Genomic DNA, 16,884 nt, shown 5'->3' with positions numbered 1-16,884 from the left:
GAATGTAGGTCCTCACGGATGGCGCTAGAGCGAAGCCATGCAAGTCTTCTCGCTGCTATCGCCGAGGCAGATATGCGAGAAGAAGTTTCAAAGGATTCATAAATTGTCCTTAATAAATGTCAGATACCCTCTTCCATATCGTTCAGTTGATGACTGGACTCGATGTGCAGATGCTCCGATCCCGGAACATTGCTCATTTGTTGAATGCACTCAAACAATTAATGGACGATGTAAAACTGATGTTGTTGAATGCGTGCAGACAACATTGCTCCCTGGAAATTCGTCAAGGAGCTTTTGATCCTTACCCGGTGGGACCAAGGCATGCAGTTTGGATCTTTTGGTCCTCTGCATCGCTGATTCCACCACCAGGGAGGAATGTGGAAGTTGCTGGACTGAATAGCAAGGATCATTCTTCATTTAAACTTTAAGTCCGTCTTTCTTGACACGGCCTGAATAGAGAATGGTGTTTCCCATGATTTGTCAAGGACTGAATTTAAGATCTTATGTGATGGCAAGGATGTCTGTTCCGCCGCTACATCGAAGATCTTGAGTAAACCTAAGGTGTCCGCCCGAGGATCAGGCAGCTTCTGTATTTCCAGATTCAACAATGATCCAACTTTTTCCAGGAACTTTGGATAGGATAGATCCTCCGGAGGAGAGTATGGTTCCAGGGGATCTGATGGGAATCCCGTGGATGAGGATGGTGATGATGGAGGGGAGTTCGGGTCCGTAGCGAACCCCGGTTTCTGGTGAACGGGTGCCGGCACTGCTGGAGGTGATGGTTGCTCTTTTACCGGTGGTGGCGTCGCCTCCTCCTGGGAGGATGATGGGGACGAATGTGATGCTTCACTGCCCGTTGGTGAAGTGGGCATGTCAAACGATGCTTGCATGACTCCGAAAAAAATCAGAGAGGGCCAGCGAAAGCTGCATATATTTCTCTTTTGTCTGAGTCAGCATTTTTGGTTGGGCGCCGAGTCTGGCTGGTCGAGGCGGCGGAGTGTGTAACCCCTGAGGAGACTCCACTTTCCTTCTTTTCTTGTGTGGTCTCTGAGGGGATTCATCAATCAGGCCATGCCTGGACAATGCATCAGAGCAGATCGACCAAGAAGAGGAATGGGATGTGGTCTAGCCTCGTTCCTCACCCGATGGTAGGAGGTCCCTGGATGAACGGCTACTCTTGGAAGAAGGCGTCTGTGCTCGGGGACGTGGATGAGTTGATGGTATCATAGATTGTGTCAATCTCGACGCCAGATGCAGTGATCTGGACCCCGGTTAAGTCGGGCGCGGTCCAGATGGTCTGGCTGGCACTCCGTGTGCTTCTCTCAACGCCTTATGCGCTGTTGCCGGCATCGCTGCCAACACGATGTGCATCGCTCCCGAAGCTTTATGAGCCGATGCCGACGCTTCTGTTTGGGAGTGCTTCAGCCCCAATGCTCTCGATGATGTGTCGCTGTCGACGCTAGCAGAGTAGACTCCGGCGCGATTTTCGATTGGCCCAGCGAGGGCATCTTCTTCGGCGCTGCAGACGTCTGCGTCGATGCTGGGCCTAAGCTTCGACGCATTTGGGTAGCATCACGTCAGGCGTGCAAGTCAGCATCCGTCTTCAACCTCTGCTTCACTGTGAGGAGCCCCTCCGGCGCCGGCAATCAATGTCGGGACAGGTCTCTGTACTTTTTGGAGGCCTTGTGGCGCCGTTTGTTGTCAGACTTGCGACCTTCCGACCCCCCAGTCCTGGGGGTGCGGGTATCGACAGAAGCTGACCGCCTTACCTTAGGGCCGGATTCCTTCACCGGTCCGGGAGAGGAGTGGGCTTCCGAAGGTGGCCCCTGGGATCCAGCTGGTATTTGAAGCTGCTGAATCTTCTGAGCTCGCTGCCGCTGAGCTCGCGGCGACATCCGGCCGCATTGTGGGCATGAGGTCTGCAGATGAGTAGGCCCCAGGCATCGATAGCAGAGATCATGTCCATCACTGATGGACATGATCTTTCCGCAGGTACATTTCTTAAACCCGGAGGGTCTGGGAATCGTCATTCTTGGTGGCTGAGGAGAACAACGAAGCCCCGCATGCGATCCCATGCGCGGAAAGAAGAGACTGAGGAGAATCTCTTCTGCTGTGCGGGAAAGCAGGCGCAACCGCACAGAGCAAAGCTCTGTATTCTACTTCTGAAGCTCCGCCTCCTGGGCCCTGAAGGACAGTTCCTATGACAGCATGGCTAATTCAGCTATTTTAGCCAAAAGATCTTTGTTCAAAAATTGGAAGAACAGAAGAAAATAGGATAAAGCATAAATGTTGGCAAGTTAAATGTAAGACATTGATAAGACAGGCTAAGAGAAATTTGAAAAGAAGTTGGCCATAGATGCAAAAACTCACAGTAAAAACTAGTTAAAATATAATCAAATCGGAAAGCCTGTGAGGGAGTCAGTTGGACCGTTAGATGATCGAGGGGTTAAAGGGGCATTTAGAGAAGACAAGGCCATCCAGGAAAGATTAAACAATTTCTCTGCTTCGGTGTTTACTGAAGAGGATGTTGGGAAGATAACCTTCTCCAGAAAGGTTTTCAAAGGTAATGATTCAGATGGACTGAACCAAATCACAGTGAACCTGTAAGATGTGGTATGCCTGATTGACTACTGAAGAGTACTAAATCACCTGGACCAGATGGTATACACCTCAAGGTTCTGAAAGAACTCAAAAATGGAATTTCAGATCTATTAGTTAAAATTTGTAACCTATCATTAAAATCATCCATTGTACCTGAAGACTGGCTAATATAACCCCAATATTTAAAAAGGGCTCCAGGGCGATCCGGGAAACTATAGACCAGTTAGCCTGACTTCACTGCCAGGAAAAATAGTGAAAAGTGTTCTAAAGATCAAACTCACAGAGCATATAGAAAGACATGGTTTAATGGAACAAAGTCAGCATGGCTTTACCCAAGGCAAGCCTTGCTGCACAAATCTTCACTTTTTTGAAGGGGTTAATAAACAAGTAGATAAAAGTGGATCAGTAGATGTAGTATATTTGGATTTTCAGAAGGCATTTAAAAAAAAATCTAAATAAAATAAAGTATTCCTAAGAAAAGTATTTCTAAGAAAAGTAAAAAGTCATGGGATAGGTGGCAATGTCCTTTCGTGGATTACAAACTGGTTAAAAGACAGGAAACAGAGAGTAGGATTAAATGGACAATTTTCTCAGTGAAGGGGGGATAGGCAGTGGAGTGCCTCAGGGATCTGTACTGGGACCCGTGCTTTTCAATATATTTATAAATGATCTGGAAAGGAATAAGAGATAATAAAATTTACAGATGATACAAAATTATTCAGAGTAATTAAATCACAAACAGATTGTGATAAATTGCAGTAGCCCCTTGTGAGACTGGAAAATTGGGCATCCAAATGGCAGATGAAATTTAATGTGGATAAGTGCAAGGTGATGCATATAGGGAAAATAGCCCATGCTGTAATTACACAATTTATTTATTTATAAACTTTTATATACTGACATTCGTGGGAACATCACACCAGTTCACAAGTAACTGAAAGAATGGAAAAATTACAATGAACAGGGGGAGGGGAAGGGGTGCAGGCTAGAAGAGAGAGGGTAGCAAGCAGTGGGAAAATAAAGGATAGGAGAGAAGATAGATCCAAACAAGTGCTCTATAGAGCATGAAACTTATTATGAGAAGTCAAACAATGTTAGGTTCCATATTAGGAACTACCACCCAGGAAAGAGATCTAGACGTCATAGTGGATAATACATTGAAATTGTCGGCTCAGTGTGCTGCGGCAGTCAAAAAAACAAACAGAATGTTAGGAATTATGGTAAATCTGTTTTTATTATTTTACGTAGAACAGTAAACATCAACAAAGCATAACATATGATACATAATGTGTTCTGTTACATACCATACAGTTGTAAACATCTACGGTCATAATTTCCTCCCCATAACCCCGAGGGCATTCCCCTACCACCCCCCCATGCACCGAAGTGGACCCATACAGATTGCTCATTCCATCAAAAATGCAGAGTCATGCTGAAACACCATGAAGTCCAAATGTCAGACATCTATGCGGTTAAGAAAAAGACTTTGAGTCATGTGGCAAGGTTTGAATGTATGGAAGCCAAACTGCGTTTATAGCTCTCCTAGTCCGGATCGGCAGGTGACTGTTGGCCAAGGTTTCCAAAGTGAGTAGATTCATTATGGACGAGCGCCAGTACGTTAAAGAGGGTCCCTCCGGTTTCCTCCATGCTGCCAGTATAGCCTTGCAGGCCAACAAGGAGATCTTTGCAATCCAGAGGACCGAACCTTTTCTCCCCTTGAAGGAGCAGGGAAAGATCCCAAAAAGTGCCACCAGTGGCGAGAAAAGAATTTTAAAGCCCACGACGCTGTTAGCAGAACGGTAGACCTTCTTCCAAAATACTTGGATTACTGGGCAACCCCAGAGAGAATGGCCCAAGTGCGCTTCCCCCATGTTACATTTGAGACACAGGTCAGAAATAGAGAAGCCCGCTCTGTATGCTTGATGCTGAGAAATGTACATTCTATAAATGATTTTGTACCGAGTTTCCCGAAGGAGCGTGTTGCTCGTGATTTTCCTCTTCATAGTGAAGGCAGACCTCAGCACTGCGACTGGTACTGGATACCCGAGCTCCGATTGTCATTTGAGCTGCACCGCCTCTAAGGACCATCTCTTATGAACAGCCTCCAACTGTTTGTACAAGTAAGAAATGGAGCGTTTCTGGGGGCTGTCTAAGTCGAACCAATTTCTCAAGAGCTGCCACTTAGGATCCATGAAAGTGGGCGAGCCAAGCGAGTGCAGGTAGTGTCGAGCCTGAAGATGTTGGAAATAGTCAGGAGGAGCAAGTCCATAAAAAGAACGGAGTTCCGAGAAAGTGAGTAAGGTCCCATCCACATGTAGCAGTTGCCCAATGCAAGTGAGCCGAGAACGATCCCATAGGCGAAAGCGTGAGGTGTCCGAGCCCGCAGGAAACACTGGGTTACCACAAAACGGAAGGAACGGGGATATCCTGTCCAGCAACAAAACCTTCTGCAAGAGCCACTTCCAGGTCCATCGTAGCGGTCGCAGGAGCAGATTTGATCTGATTACATGTGATAAGAGAGGCGTATGGGACATGCAGAGCATAGCGAGGTGATATAGGAGTAAGTAATTGTGATTCGAAGAAGGTGTCAGAGAAAAATTGCATGCCCAAAATCCAGTTTCCAATATGTCTCAAATTGATCGCATGGTTATAGAGCTTCAAATCTGGGAGGCCCAAGCCACCCATGGACAACGGTTTCATCAACGTAGATAGTGTCGTTCTTGGTCTTTTCCCCCACCATAGGAATTTGATCACTACTCTGTGGAATTGAGCGATAGTTGCTTGAGTGAGGAGAAGATGGAGAACGCTGAGCACAATCAGCCAGCGTGGCAATACCATCATTTTCAGTAGATATATTCGTCCAATGAGAGAGGGAGGGAGAGGAAGCCAGGCAGACAGTGAGCGGTCCATTGTTTGTTGCAATGGGGACACATTCATTTCATACAAGTTAGCAAGACACTTAGGAACCCAGATCCCCAGATATTTAATTCGGTCACCCGCCCACTTTAAAGGAAATTCCCCACTCTATGGTATGGAGGCTTCCGGCCCTATCACCATGGCCTCAGACTTGTCTAAATTCAGGCGGAGACCAGCGTAAAGCCCAAATTCTGCAATCACTTGAAGAGCAACAGGAAGTGAACTGGTGGGGTTTGTCAGCTGCAATAAAAGATCATCTGCAAATGCTGTTGACTTGAACATCACCGACCCCATCTGAATCCCCTCTATGCTCCGATTCTCCTCCAAGATACGCAGTAGTGGGTCCAGGGAAAGAACGAACAAAAGGGGGGACAAAGGACAACCTTGCCTGGTGCCCCGAGCCAGTGTGAAGTCCTGTGATAGTTCCCCATTTACCCAAATGTTGGCCTGAGGGCGATTTTAAAGAGTCTGGAGAAATGAGATAAAGGGGCCATGAAAACCATAGTGGCGCAGTGTTGCAAACAGAAAGGCCCAATCCATTCGGTCAAAAGCCTTTTCAGCATCAAAGCTGACCAGAAGTGAATTCAGTTGTAATTTTTCCGAAAAGGCTATGGAGGCCAGGACTCTACGGACGTTAGTCACCGCCTGCCTGCCTCTGACAAACCAGACTTGGGAAGGGAATATAAGTTTAGCAATAAAGGTTGCGAGCCGGTCCGCCATCACCTTGGCTATCAATTTCAGATCACAGCTGATAAGGGATATAGGTCTATATGAGCCAGGTAACTCCGGGTCGCGTCCCGGCTTAGGAAGGACTACAGTAGTGGCTCTGTTTGCTTGCCATGTCTGGAAATCATCCGAAGAGAGCCTGTCATATACTTGCTGGATGGGAGCGCTAATTAAGTCTGACAGCACTTTATATAGCTCATTCGTGATGCCATCTGGGCCCAGAGATTTGCCTAAAGTAGAACCTTTGATGGCCAATTCCATTTCTACTTTTCCCATAGGGGCATTAAGTAGTGTTAATGAAGACCTGAGCCGCGGAAGCTTCTGTGAAGACATGCGTCTGACCATTATAGGTGAGGCGTAGTTTGGCAGGGAACAGCAGAGTAGCCCGGATTTGTAGTTTCACTAATTGAGAGCATGCTGGAACAAATGTTTTCCGCATCGCTGCCACAGAGGCAGAGTAATCTTGGAATATGAGCACCTTGCTCCCTTCAAAGGTCAGGTCTGATGCTTGCCGATAGGCTCGCAGAATCTGCACCTTATGGGCAAAATTGAGAACTTTAAATATAACCGCTCTGGGCCTATTAGAGGTCCCGTCCCCCCCCGCAACTGAGGGACCTAGCCGGTGAGCCCTCTCTATATAAGGCGGCCCATGTTGATTACCCAGTTTTAGTGTCAGAGTTAACCAGGATGTTAGCCGAGAACCCAGGTCAGATTCTGCAATGCTTTCTGGTATTCCTATGAGTCGCAGGTTGTTCCTACGGAACCTGTTCTCCAGATCATCAATCTTACTTTGCAGTGTTTCCTGGGCTTTCTTGAGGCCCTGCAGGTCCTGTGTCTGTGCCTCCATTTTGACCTACACCTCCAAGATTCTGGACTCTGCTGCTTGTAGCTGCACATGAATTTCAGAAATCTGCGAGCTGACACCGGCAATTTGAGAGGAGAGCTGCAGAAATCTCCCCTCTAATGCAGCTATTACCGCGGCCGCAATGTCAGGCCCCGCCAGGTCCACTGATTCGGCTGCCGGCGTTGTGTCTGCTGCGTCGGCCATCTTGGGTTCGGGACCCTTCAGCCTCTCTTTATCTTTCTTGTCGGATTTTACCACCATAGCTGCTTAATTACTGTTGCTCGGTAGCTCTGATCGGTCCCTGGGACGTAAGCTTGCCTAAACAGGTGGTGCAGGAGCAATCGGGAGCGATTTTACACGGTTTCGCCGCAACTTTTCAGAGGGGAGTCCCCAGAGCGATCAGGCACGCGTCTGCTCACTCGCTCAGCATCACGTGATCTCGAATGTTAGGAATTATTAGGAAGGGAATGGTGAATAAAACGTAAAATGTCATGCTGCCTCTGTATCGCTCATGGTGACTGCACCTTGAATAGTGTACAGTTCTGGTCGCCGCATCTCAAAAAAGATATAGTTGCGAAGGAGAAGGTACAGAGAAGGGCGACCAAAATGATAAGGGGGATGGAATAGCTCCCCTATGAGGAAAGGCTAGACATTAGGACTGTTCAGCATGGAGAAGAGACAGCTGAGGGGGGAATATAATAGAGGTGTTTAAAATCATGAAAGGTCTAGAATGGGTAAATCTGAATCGGTTATTTACTCTTTTGGATAATAGAAGGTCTAGAGGGCACTCCATGAAGTTAGCATGTAGCACATTTAAAATAATCAGAGAAAATTCTTTTTCACTCAATGCACAATTAAACTCTGGAATTTGTTGCCAGGGGATGTGGTTAGTGTAGTTGGGTTTAAAAAAGGTTTGGATAAATTCTTGGAGGAGAAGTCTATTACCTGCTATTAATCAAGTTGGATGCTGGGCTTGATGGACCCTTGGACTGACCCAGTATGTCAATTTCTTACAGCATTTATGGTTGTGATCATAAAGTTCAATTTTGGCCTCATCACTCCAAATTATTTTGTTCCAGAAGTTTTGAGGCTTCCCTAAATGCTGTTTGGCGTACTGTAAGCAGACTGTTTTGTGGCGTTGGTGCATTGGCTTTTTTTCTGGCAACTCTACAATGCAACCCATTTTTGTTCCAGTATCTCCTTATTGTAATGCTGAAACAACCACATCACTTTGCTTCAAAGAAGCCTGTAGTTCAGTAGAAGTTGTTTGTGGGTTTTTCTTTGCACCCCAACAAATTTTCCTGTAGGTTGCGTCTGAAATCTTTCTTGGTCTACCTTATTATTAATAGAACCAATAATCTTCCGCTTCTTGATCAGAGTGAACAGTATTTAATGCATTTTCAAATCTTTGGATATCTTTTTATATCCTTTTCCTGATTTATAAAGTTGAACTACTTTTGCTCACAGATCCTTTGACAGATTGTTTGCTTTTTCCCCCATGCTTTCAGTAACCAAAGTCAATGTGGCCCTGAATGAAATGCACACCGACACTAACTACAATCAAACAAGGCACAGGTGTAATACCTACCCGTTCACTGCTATCTCAAATCGTGTGTCTACTTGAGTGTATATTATCAGCCCAAATATTCAAGGGTATGAAAACTTTTGAAATTACCATTTTATTATTTCCCTTATTGCTATTCTTTGTTTAATGATTGTGGTATTCTGTGATGCATAATAGTTTTAATTTGAAACACATTAAAAAATAACAACAGACGTGTTTTGTCTGATCACTCATGTTTTCTTAAATGCTACACATCTTGCAAATTCTGCCATATAGTCTGCTAGCTGGGAAGACACCTTGTACCTGTTGAATTGAAAATTTTTCAGATTTTGATAGAGGCTGGATCCATGATTGAAGGGGCTCTTTGGATGCTAAAAATGATTGTGCTTAAGCCTGCTGATACTGAAATGCCTGCAGCAAGTGGTAGGGATTTGATTGCTATGCCAAGGAGGACCCACCCTGCCCCACCCCACCATGCTCCGCCCCACCCTCATTGCACTCAGTAATTTATTTGTCCCCAGCCCAAAAGAGAGTTTGCCAACCCCATCTTAGAGAGTAGGATCAAAGGAATGTGTATAGACACAAGGGATGCAGACCACACATTTCTTTCTGCTCCACCATCTCTATTAAACAGTTTCTATAACAGCTAGGATACCATGAGCGCTGATTTGCAACGATCTAGGATTTCTTTCCCCCCTTTTTTCTTTTTGTATAGCAGCAACTCAATCCCACTGCTCATCCATCCCACCCTTTGTAGGTATAATCCTTGGATAGGGGCCACAGACACGTGCACACTCAACCTGGACAGCAGGTGTGTGATAGTTGGAATTAACGTTGATGGGGTTGCTCATGCTGCCTTCACAGCATCCTCAGCAACCTTCTATTTTTGGCAGGTTTACAATTTATGTAGTTCATTGGACTCCCAGCTCTCTCCTCAAAACAATCTGGCAATTGTGAAGACCGCAAGCTACACATAAGGATTCTATATAAAATTATACACTTTAACCTGCACCATTATTTTTATCACAGCAGAAAAAAAAAACTTAAGCATTGTGCAATTTAAAAGCATTTACAACACGTTTGCACATTACAGACAATTATTTACCTACATGCTTTTAGAGCATCAGAGGAATAGCCTAGTGCTGAGCAAGGGGCAGAGAACCAAGAAAGAGATGGTTCAAATCCCATTCATGTGCCTTGCGAACTTGGACAAATCACTTTACCCTCCATTGCCTCAGGTACAAAACTTGGGGCTCTTAACATTTTTCCCATAGACATAGGTGAGAAAATCTTTAGTAACTAGGCCCCTTACATGGTAAGCCCTCCAAATATAAGAAAATACTTACCTAAATGTAACAACTTGAGTACCAATAAAAAGGTGTGAGCTAAATAATCTTATATTAGGTATGCATTTTATTAGTGTATGTGTATATAAATATTATTACTGCCAAGCTAGTATTCTTGCAAAGCAGCAGTTTCTGAAGTTTGGTAAACAAGAACATTAATCTCTTCAATTTACACCATTTTTATTTTGGTGTAAAAAAAGTACTTATATTGCTGCAGTTCATGCTCAGCTTTAATTGTATAGGAACAGGACTTTTTCTAATTTTCTTAGAAGACAGCTTTCTCATTATCCAATAATGAACTTCATTGCACCTTAAAAAAAAAAGTCACTTTTACTTCCTTTTTGCCTAAAGATACCCTCCTTCTTCCCCTACTGCCCCATGAAGTTTTCATTCCTCTTGTTGTCTCACCGAGTTGTTGTGCAACTATTTTCTTAAATCATTCTACATTTTAAAAAAATCCTCTCCTTACCATAATCTTCTGTATTATTCCTGCACAATCTCCCCACTTTTGCTTTTTCTACATCTTTCTGTGCTTTGCTATATTATTCAAGCCTTATCCAAAGTCATTGTGCATATTAGATCTGCATTGTATGTAAAACATTTTATGTCAAATGATAAAAGGAAATGAAAAATAGAATAAGGTATAGTTAGGAAGCAAACAAGTGTAACCGAAATTTTGCAAAAAAAAACAACTCACGACGACCTAAAGAGCAAGAGTGTTTGGACAGCTCTCTGCAGCCCGGAACACACTTTGCTGCTCCCAGAAGTCAATACAATAGAAAAAGTCGGGGAAACACATTGGCATGATTTCCCTTTAAAAGTAGTTACGTTATTCAGTCACCTCCTAGTACTTCAAAACTATTTTAGCATATAATTTGAATCTCCAAGTTTATTTATAGAGTTTATATACCGGGAATCCATCACCTTAAAACGTACTGACGCAGAAATAGGTTATCTTTATTATCCTCACCGAAAATACAATTTTCTTTACGCTGCGATTATATAGCTAGCTATATAGCTATATAGCTAGCTATAGTATAGCTAGCTATCACTTGTAGGTGTCGTACTCAATTTCCTGTTCTTGCCGCATGCATCGGCTCCCTTCTTGATTCGTAAATATTTCAGAAGTCTGTATTTCTCTGATCCCTCCTCCTGCTTTTATCGCTTTTCTGTTCGTTCGTTCGTTCGTCTAACCCCCCCCCCTGTCCTTTGTACGGCTATGGCACGCGCTGCCACCAGCCCCTTCTGCAGTTCTGCTCTGCTATTGTCGCGCTCGCTCAGGTCTCAGCGGCATTTGTCTCCTTCCTTCCTCAGGGCTTCTAAAAATACCTTCGCGTGCCTCGCCCCGAAACTTTCACTTCTCTGTCGCGGGGCAAATCCCCAAACCTTTCTGTTTACTGCGAACCTGCCAAACTGAGGAGGGGGGAAGAGATGGAAAACTCCGACTCACCTGCTGGAGGCTGCTAAAACGTTGAAAAAATATGTGACGGGTATGGCGGTAAGCGACAAGACGAACACCCCCGTGGCTGCCGAAGCGCTCATTCTAGCAACTGGCACCGGTTTTTACGAAACTCGGTCTCCTTTCGCATTCCCTTTCCGACACCGGGAAACGGCCTTCCTCACTCGCCCCGCTCCCTCCCCTGAACTCGTGCAGTAACTTCTGAGGGAAGAAGAGGCGCGTTTTCCGCCGCCGACGGAGCTTCTCGGCATCCTCCCTCCGCGGGTTGGGGAGGGGTCGGGGGGGGGGGGTGCTTGCTGCGTCCCGCCAGCCAGAGAGAAGCGGCCGGGGCCAAAGTTAGGTGAGGAAAGGCTGCCGAAACCCGAGCCTCCCGTTGTTGCAGCCCTGATGAGCCTGACAACTGCTGGGGGAGAGTGAGGGCGCGCACGAGCTGGCATGCCAGCCGCACCAGAAGCTGCGCGCGGGCTCTGTCTAGCGTCAGCGCAACGGAATTAACGGTATTGTGACATCACGCGTTTGAGCCACCCCCCCCCAGCCAGTCACCACCAGGTTCACGCAAGCCCTCAATTCCGGGGAGGGCGCATTGCATGGAAGAGCCGCACCACATTCCGTTCCCTATTTGCATCCAAGGCCTGAAACCGATAGTTGTGGGGCAGGAAACTCCGTGCCAAAGTATTGTTGAGGTGCAGACAGTTGCTAGGTGATCCCAGTTTCTGACGGCAGGCCTGAGTGTTTGGACTCGCATCTCATTTTAGTGTCATTTTTTTTACTGTACTACAAATTCCAGAATGCACAATGAGAGACCTACCTCCTACTACTCTCCTACCACCACCTCCAAACATTTATAGTGCCACAAGGTGTACACCGCACTGTACACCTGCACATAAGAGACAGCCTCTGCTCTTTAACCATTGTATCTGCGCCCAGCAATTTTATTGGAGAGCGCGGAATATCAATTTTAGTTTTCTGCAATGAGCAGACTAGACATTTTTAAATAAGTGAGGAGAGTTGGTAGGGCTGGTGTAAGAGAGGTGCCCTAAGCATGTCTTCGGCTTTGCTCCCCGCCCTTCCCCAACTTACCTATCCAGTGGCAGCTTTGGAACACCTTCTTCAGCCATCGCAGAAAGGGTGATGCAAGTGGTGCCCAAGACGCTCCCCAAGTCACAGCTCCCCAGGTGATCTTCCAACGGGCCTTGCCCAAATGCCAGCTCTGGGGTCAGCTCCGTTTAATGGTCTTATAAACCAGCATAATAATTTTGAATTTTACATGCCAATGTGATCTCGTGCCCTTGCCCCGTAACAATCCTAGCAGCTACATTTTGTACAGACTGGAGTGCCTTCAACGTTAGCAATGGGAGGCTAATAATTAACAGCTCGATACAGTAAAGTGGGGCTGCGGTTTCCCCGCTCCTAACCCGCTTTCTACTCACTTTCCGGCCGCGTTAGCCCTTCCTGCGATACACTATCCCCTTTAACCCATCCTTACCGCCTCTTTAAATCCCCGGGTAACCCCTTCCGCACGCGGCATGTATATCAGATGAAAACGATCGAATTAGCTATTCCCTCCCATACAGTAGCGCGCGCCCCGACTATCGCTATTTTACCCTGCCATTTTGCCCCGCGTTTAACCTGCTAACTTACCGCCTACCCTTACCCCTGAGTTAGAGGCAGGGGTAATGGTAGATGGCAAACTTTCCCCCAAAAGGAAACTTCTAAAAACCTAAAATCCCCTCCACTCCTCCCGAAGCGACTCGACATTACTTTCTGTTGTTTTCTTACCTTTTGTTGCTTTTCAGCCCCTTCCCTTCTCTGTCGCCCTCCGGAGGGGGCAGCCGGCGGTGAAAGCGGCTCGCAGCGGTCCTCCCCCCCCCACCCAGCTGCATCAAGAGACAATCTTCTCACTTTCCCCTCTTCCAGCCACTAGACCTGAGGGGGAATAGATGGAGCGTGACCCATTACCTTTCCACTCTTCCGGTTCTGGATAGGCACTTCAAACTTTTTTTTCAAAACTCGCAGCAGGCACTTCTTGCTGTCGATGTCACAGTGCACAAGATCAGCATCAGGACATGCCGGCAACCAGAAAGCAGAGCGGGGGGAAAAAGCAATCACGCTCCAGGCCCCACCACCTTTGGCTGGTGGGGCCTGGAGAGCACACCTGCCATGCTGCTTTGTTGCCAGCACTCCATCTCATTTTCAGCGGGCAAGGCTTGGCTTGCCTGCCCACTGCTCCAGTCAGTTTCATATTCCTCGGTACAGCATTTTTGCCACTCTCCTTCACCCCACCCCCATATTTTGGTGCTCTAGGCAACCACCTAGTTCGCCTAATAGTAACACCAGCCCTGAGAGCTGGGGGGAAAAGTCTCAAAGGTGGGATAATAGTTGGAATTTATTTGAAGAAAGAGACCGGCCTACTGCTAGCAAATGTAACATTTTCATTTTTTTCTGAAAACTAAAAGAATCAGAGCAATAACTAGCAAGTCTAAGAAATTCAAATTAGTATTTGCAAAAGTCCCAGCTAAATTAATGCTGTGTGCAAGGATAGTCCATAACAACCAGTCTGATTCAAGTGAAGCATTGATAACTAATGGTAGCTATCTCTTTGCCCTACATCTTATTTTGGAAAAATACATAGAAAGTAAATTCAAATTACAAAGGCAATTAGAGCTGGTGAATACTTAGCTATAGCCATTTATGTATGCCACTAAGAAATGGATATACATCAATCACTCTGTTGACTCTGGATTAATAAGACCTAGATCATTCTATTGGCAAGATTCCCTCTTCCTGATACTCCCTCAAGTTTACAGTTTGATGGTTATAGTATTCTAATTTCCTCACAAGTATGAAGCTTGGGTATACACACAGATGGTTGACCCTGTCTTTAAGGCCTGAAATTAAGCCAGTTGTCAAGAATGCCTTTTTTAAACATCACATGCTTCGAAGTGTAAAGCCTTTTGTAAATGAATTAGATTTTAGAACTGTAATGCAGACCCTGGTTATTTCTTAACTGACGGGTTGATACAGTAAGGCCGCGTTAGAAAGAGTGCGGCAGTGCCGGGCGCACCCTCGTTTGCCCCACGCACTGTTCTGATCACATACCGCTCGATACTCTATTTAAATTGCTTGCAAATGCAAGCCACGTATGCAAAGCGTTAGGCGAAGCATTAGGCCCGCGCAACCCATTTTACTGTATAGGCGCTTAATACAGCGCCTATACAGTATCCTGGGTGCGCTGGTACCTGTCATTTCAAATGACATTTGAAATGACAGGCACCAGGAAGTGGATCCCAACTTTAACCCAGGAAAACCTAAAAACCGAAAATCCCCTCCTCCCGAAGCGGCTCGACATGTGCCAACTTACCTTTTGTTGCTTTTCAGCCCCTTCCCTTCTCTGCCGCCCTCCGGAGGGGGCAGCCGGCAGCGAAAGCGGCTCGCAGCGCCCCCCCCCCCCGCGCAGGTCCCGGTTCTCCTGGCTCGGCAACAGCAGTACAACAGCTAGGGCTCCATCCACCCCAATCCTTCCTTCCTTCCTGGCTCGGACAAATTGTGAAGCGGCTTGCAGCGTCCCGTCCCCCCCGCGCAGGTCCCGGTTCTCCTGGCTCGGCGTGAGGTGAGAGCCCACTGTTCTGTGCCCACTCCGGCACGAGCGAAGCGTTCTTTCGTTGGCCGGAGCGCCCGTCGATTTGGGCGCTCCGGCCAATGAAAGCACATAGACAGGCACGCGTGATGTCACGGCTGCATCACGAGCGCCCGTCTATGTGCTTTCATTGGCCGGAGCACCCAAATCGACGGGTGCTCCGGCCAACGAAAGAACGCTTCGCTCGTGCCGGAATGGGCACAGAACAGTGGGCTCTCACCTCACGCCGAGCCAGGAGAACCGGGACCTGCGCGGGGGGGACAGGGGGGGGGGGGAACGCTGCGAGCCGCTTCACAATTTGGCCAAGCCAGGAAGGAAGGAAGGATTGGGGTAGATGGAGCCCTAGCTGTTGTACTGCTGTTGCTGTTGCCGAGCCAGGAGAACCGGGACCTGCACGGGGGGGGGAGGACCGCTGCGAGCCGCTTTCACCGCCGGCTGCCTCCTCCGGAGGGCGACAGAGAAGGGAAGGGGCTGAAAAGCAACAAAAGGTAAGAAAACAACAGAAAGTAATGTCGAGTCGCTTCGGGAGGAGTGGAGGGGATTTTAGGTTTTTAGAGGTTTCCTTTTGGGGGAAAGTTTGCCGTCTACCATTACCCCTGCCTCTAACTCAGGGGTAAGGGTAGGCGGTAAGTTAGCAGGTTAAACGCGGGGCAAAATGGCAGGGTAAAATAGCGATAGTCGGGGCGCGCGCTACTGTATGGGAGGGAATAGCTAATTCGATCGTTTTCATCTGATATACATGCCGCGTGCGGAAGGGGTTACCCGGGGATTTAAAGAGGCGGTAAGGATGGGTTAAAGGGGATAGTGTATCGCAGGAAGGGCTAACGCGGCCGGAAAGTGAGTAGAAAGCGGGTTAGGAGCGGGGAAACCGCAGCCCCACTTTACTGTATCGAGCTGTTAATTATTAGCCTCCCATTGCTAACGTTGAAGGCACTCCAGTCTGTACAAAATGTAGCTGCTAGGATTGTTACGGGGCAAGGGCACGAGATCACATTGGCATGTAAAATTCAAAATTATTATGCTGGTTTATAAGACCATTAAACGGAGCTGACCCCAGAGCTGGCATTTGGGCAAGGCCCGTTGGAAGATCACCTGGGGAGCTGTGACTTGGGGAGCGTCTTGGGCACCACTTGCATCACCCTTTCTGCGATGGCTGAAGAAAGTCCCAGCGCGACCATAAGCGGTTTCCCATCCCATCGGAGAAGAAGAGAATCCCGGTTTGGCAGTGGCGGACACTATCTGGCTGCAGCTGTTGAGAGTCCCGGCATGGTTGCAGGCGAATCCCATCTTGCCGTGGCTGAAGAGAGTCCCAATATGGGCACAGCGGACCTTCCTCCCTTATCTAAAAGAAGACTTACCTGGTAATCTAGTGGTAGCCCAGAGCACCCATATTTTTGGGTTAATCGGCACACTTTTCCAAAATGGTGATGACTGGCCTTTATCCCATCATATTATGGGGCAAAGACCAGTCAACACCATTTTGGAAATGGTGTCAACTAGCCCAGAGCTAGGAGGCATTCTTGGCCACCACTAAACTACCAGGGAGTCTTTTTTTTAGGTAAGGTGGGGCTGGAGGCAGGAGCAGGAGCCACTAGACTACCAGGGAAGTCTTTGTGTGTGAGAGGGGCCAGGGAGTGTTTGATTTAGGGGATGTATTTGATAGGGGGAGCTGTAGAGAACCCTGCCATGGTGGGGGCACTTTTTATCAAATGCCATAGAGCTGGCCCCTAGATGTTTTAATTATGTTTTGAAGATTTATTGTCCATCTCATTTTCATTTTACATTCTTTTA

General features: G+C 47.0%; 1 protein-coding gene across 6 annotated transcripts in view; it reads right to left on the bottom strand.

The window, feature by feature from the left end:
• TM6SF1 (transmembrane 6 superfamily member 1) overlaps window positions 1-16,884 on the bottom strand; it is a 188,698-nt gene that overhangs the window by 136,720 nt on the left and 35,094 nt on the right. For 2 of the 6 annotated variants that reach the window (XM_029575929.1, XM_029575933.1), the window contains exon 1: window positions 11,448-12,055. The exons of 1 other annotated variant lie outside the window; for it this stretch is intronic. In XM_029575929.1, the coding sequence (XP_029431789.1) occupies window positions 11,448-11,539 (92 nt within the window). In that variant the 5' untranslated portion in view covers window positions 11,540-12,055. Of the gene's footprint in view, window positions 1-11,447; window positions 12,063-16,884 lie in introns of those variants that run through there. 3 more of the 6 variants (XM_029575932.1, XM_029575934.1, XM_029575930.1) reach the window with 3 other exon arrangements.

This window comes from Rhinatrema bivittatum, chromosome 13 (assembly GCF_901001135.1).
Source record: "Rhinatrema bivittatum chromosome 13, aRhiBiv1.1, whole genome shotgun sequence".
NCBI classification, from domain to species: Eukaryota; Metazoa; Chordata; class Amphibia; order Gymnophiona; family Rhinatrematidae; genus Rhinatrema; species Rhinatrema bivittatum.
Note: the sequence above shows the minus strand (reverse complement) of the source record. Positions and strands in the feature narration are given on the sequence as shown.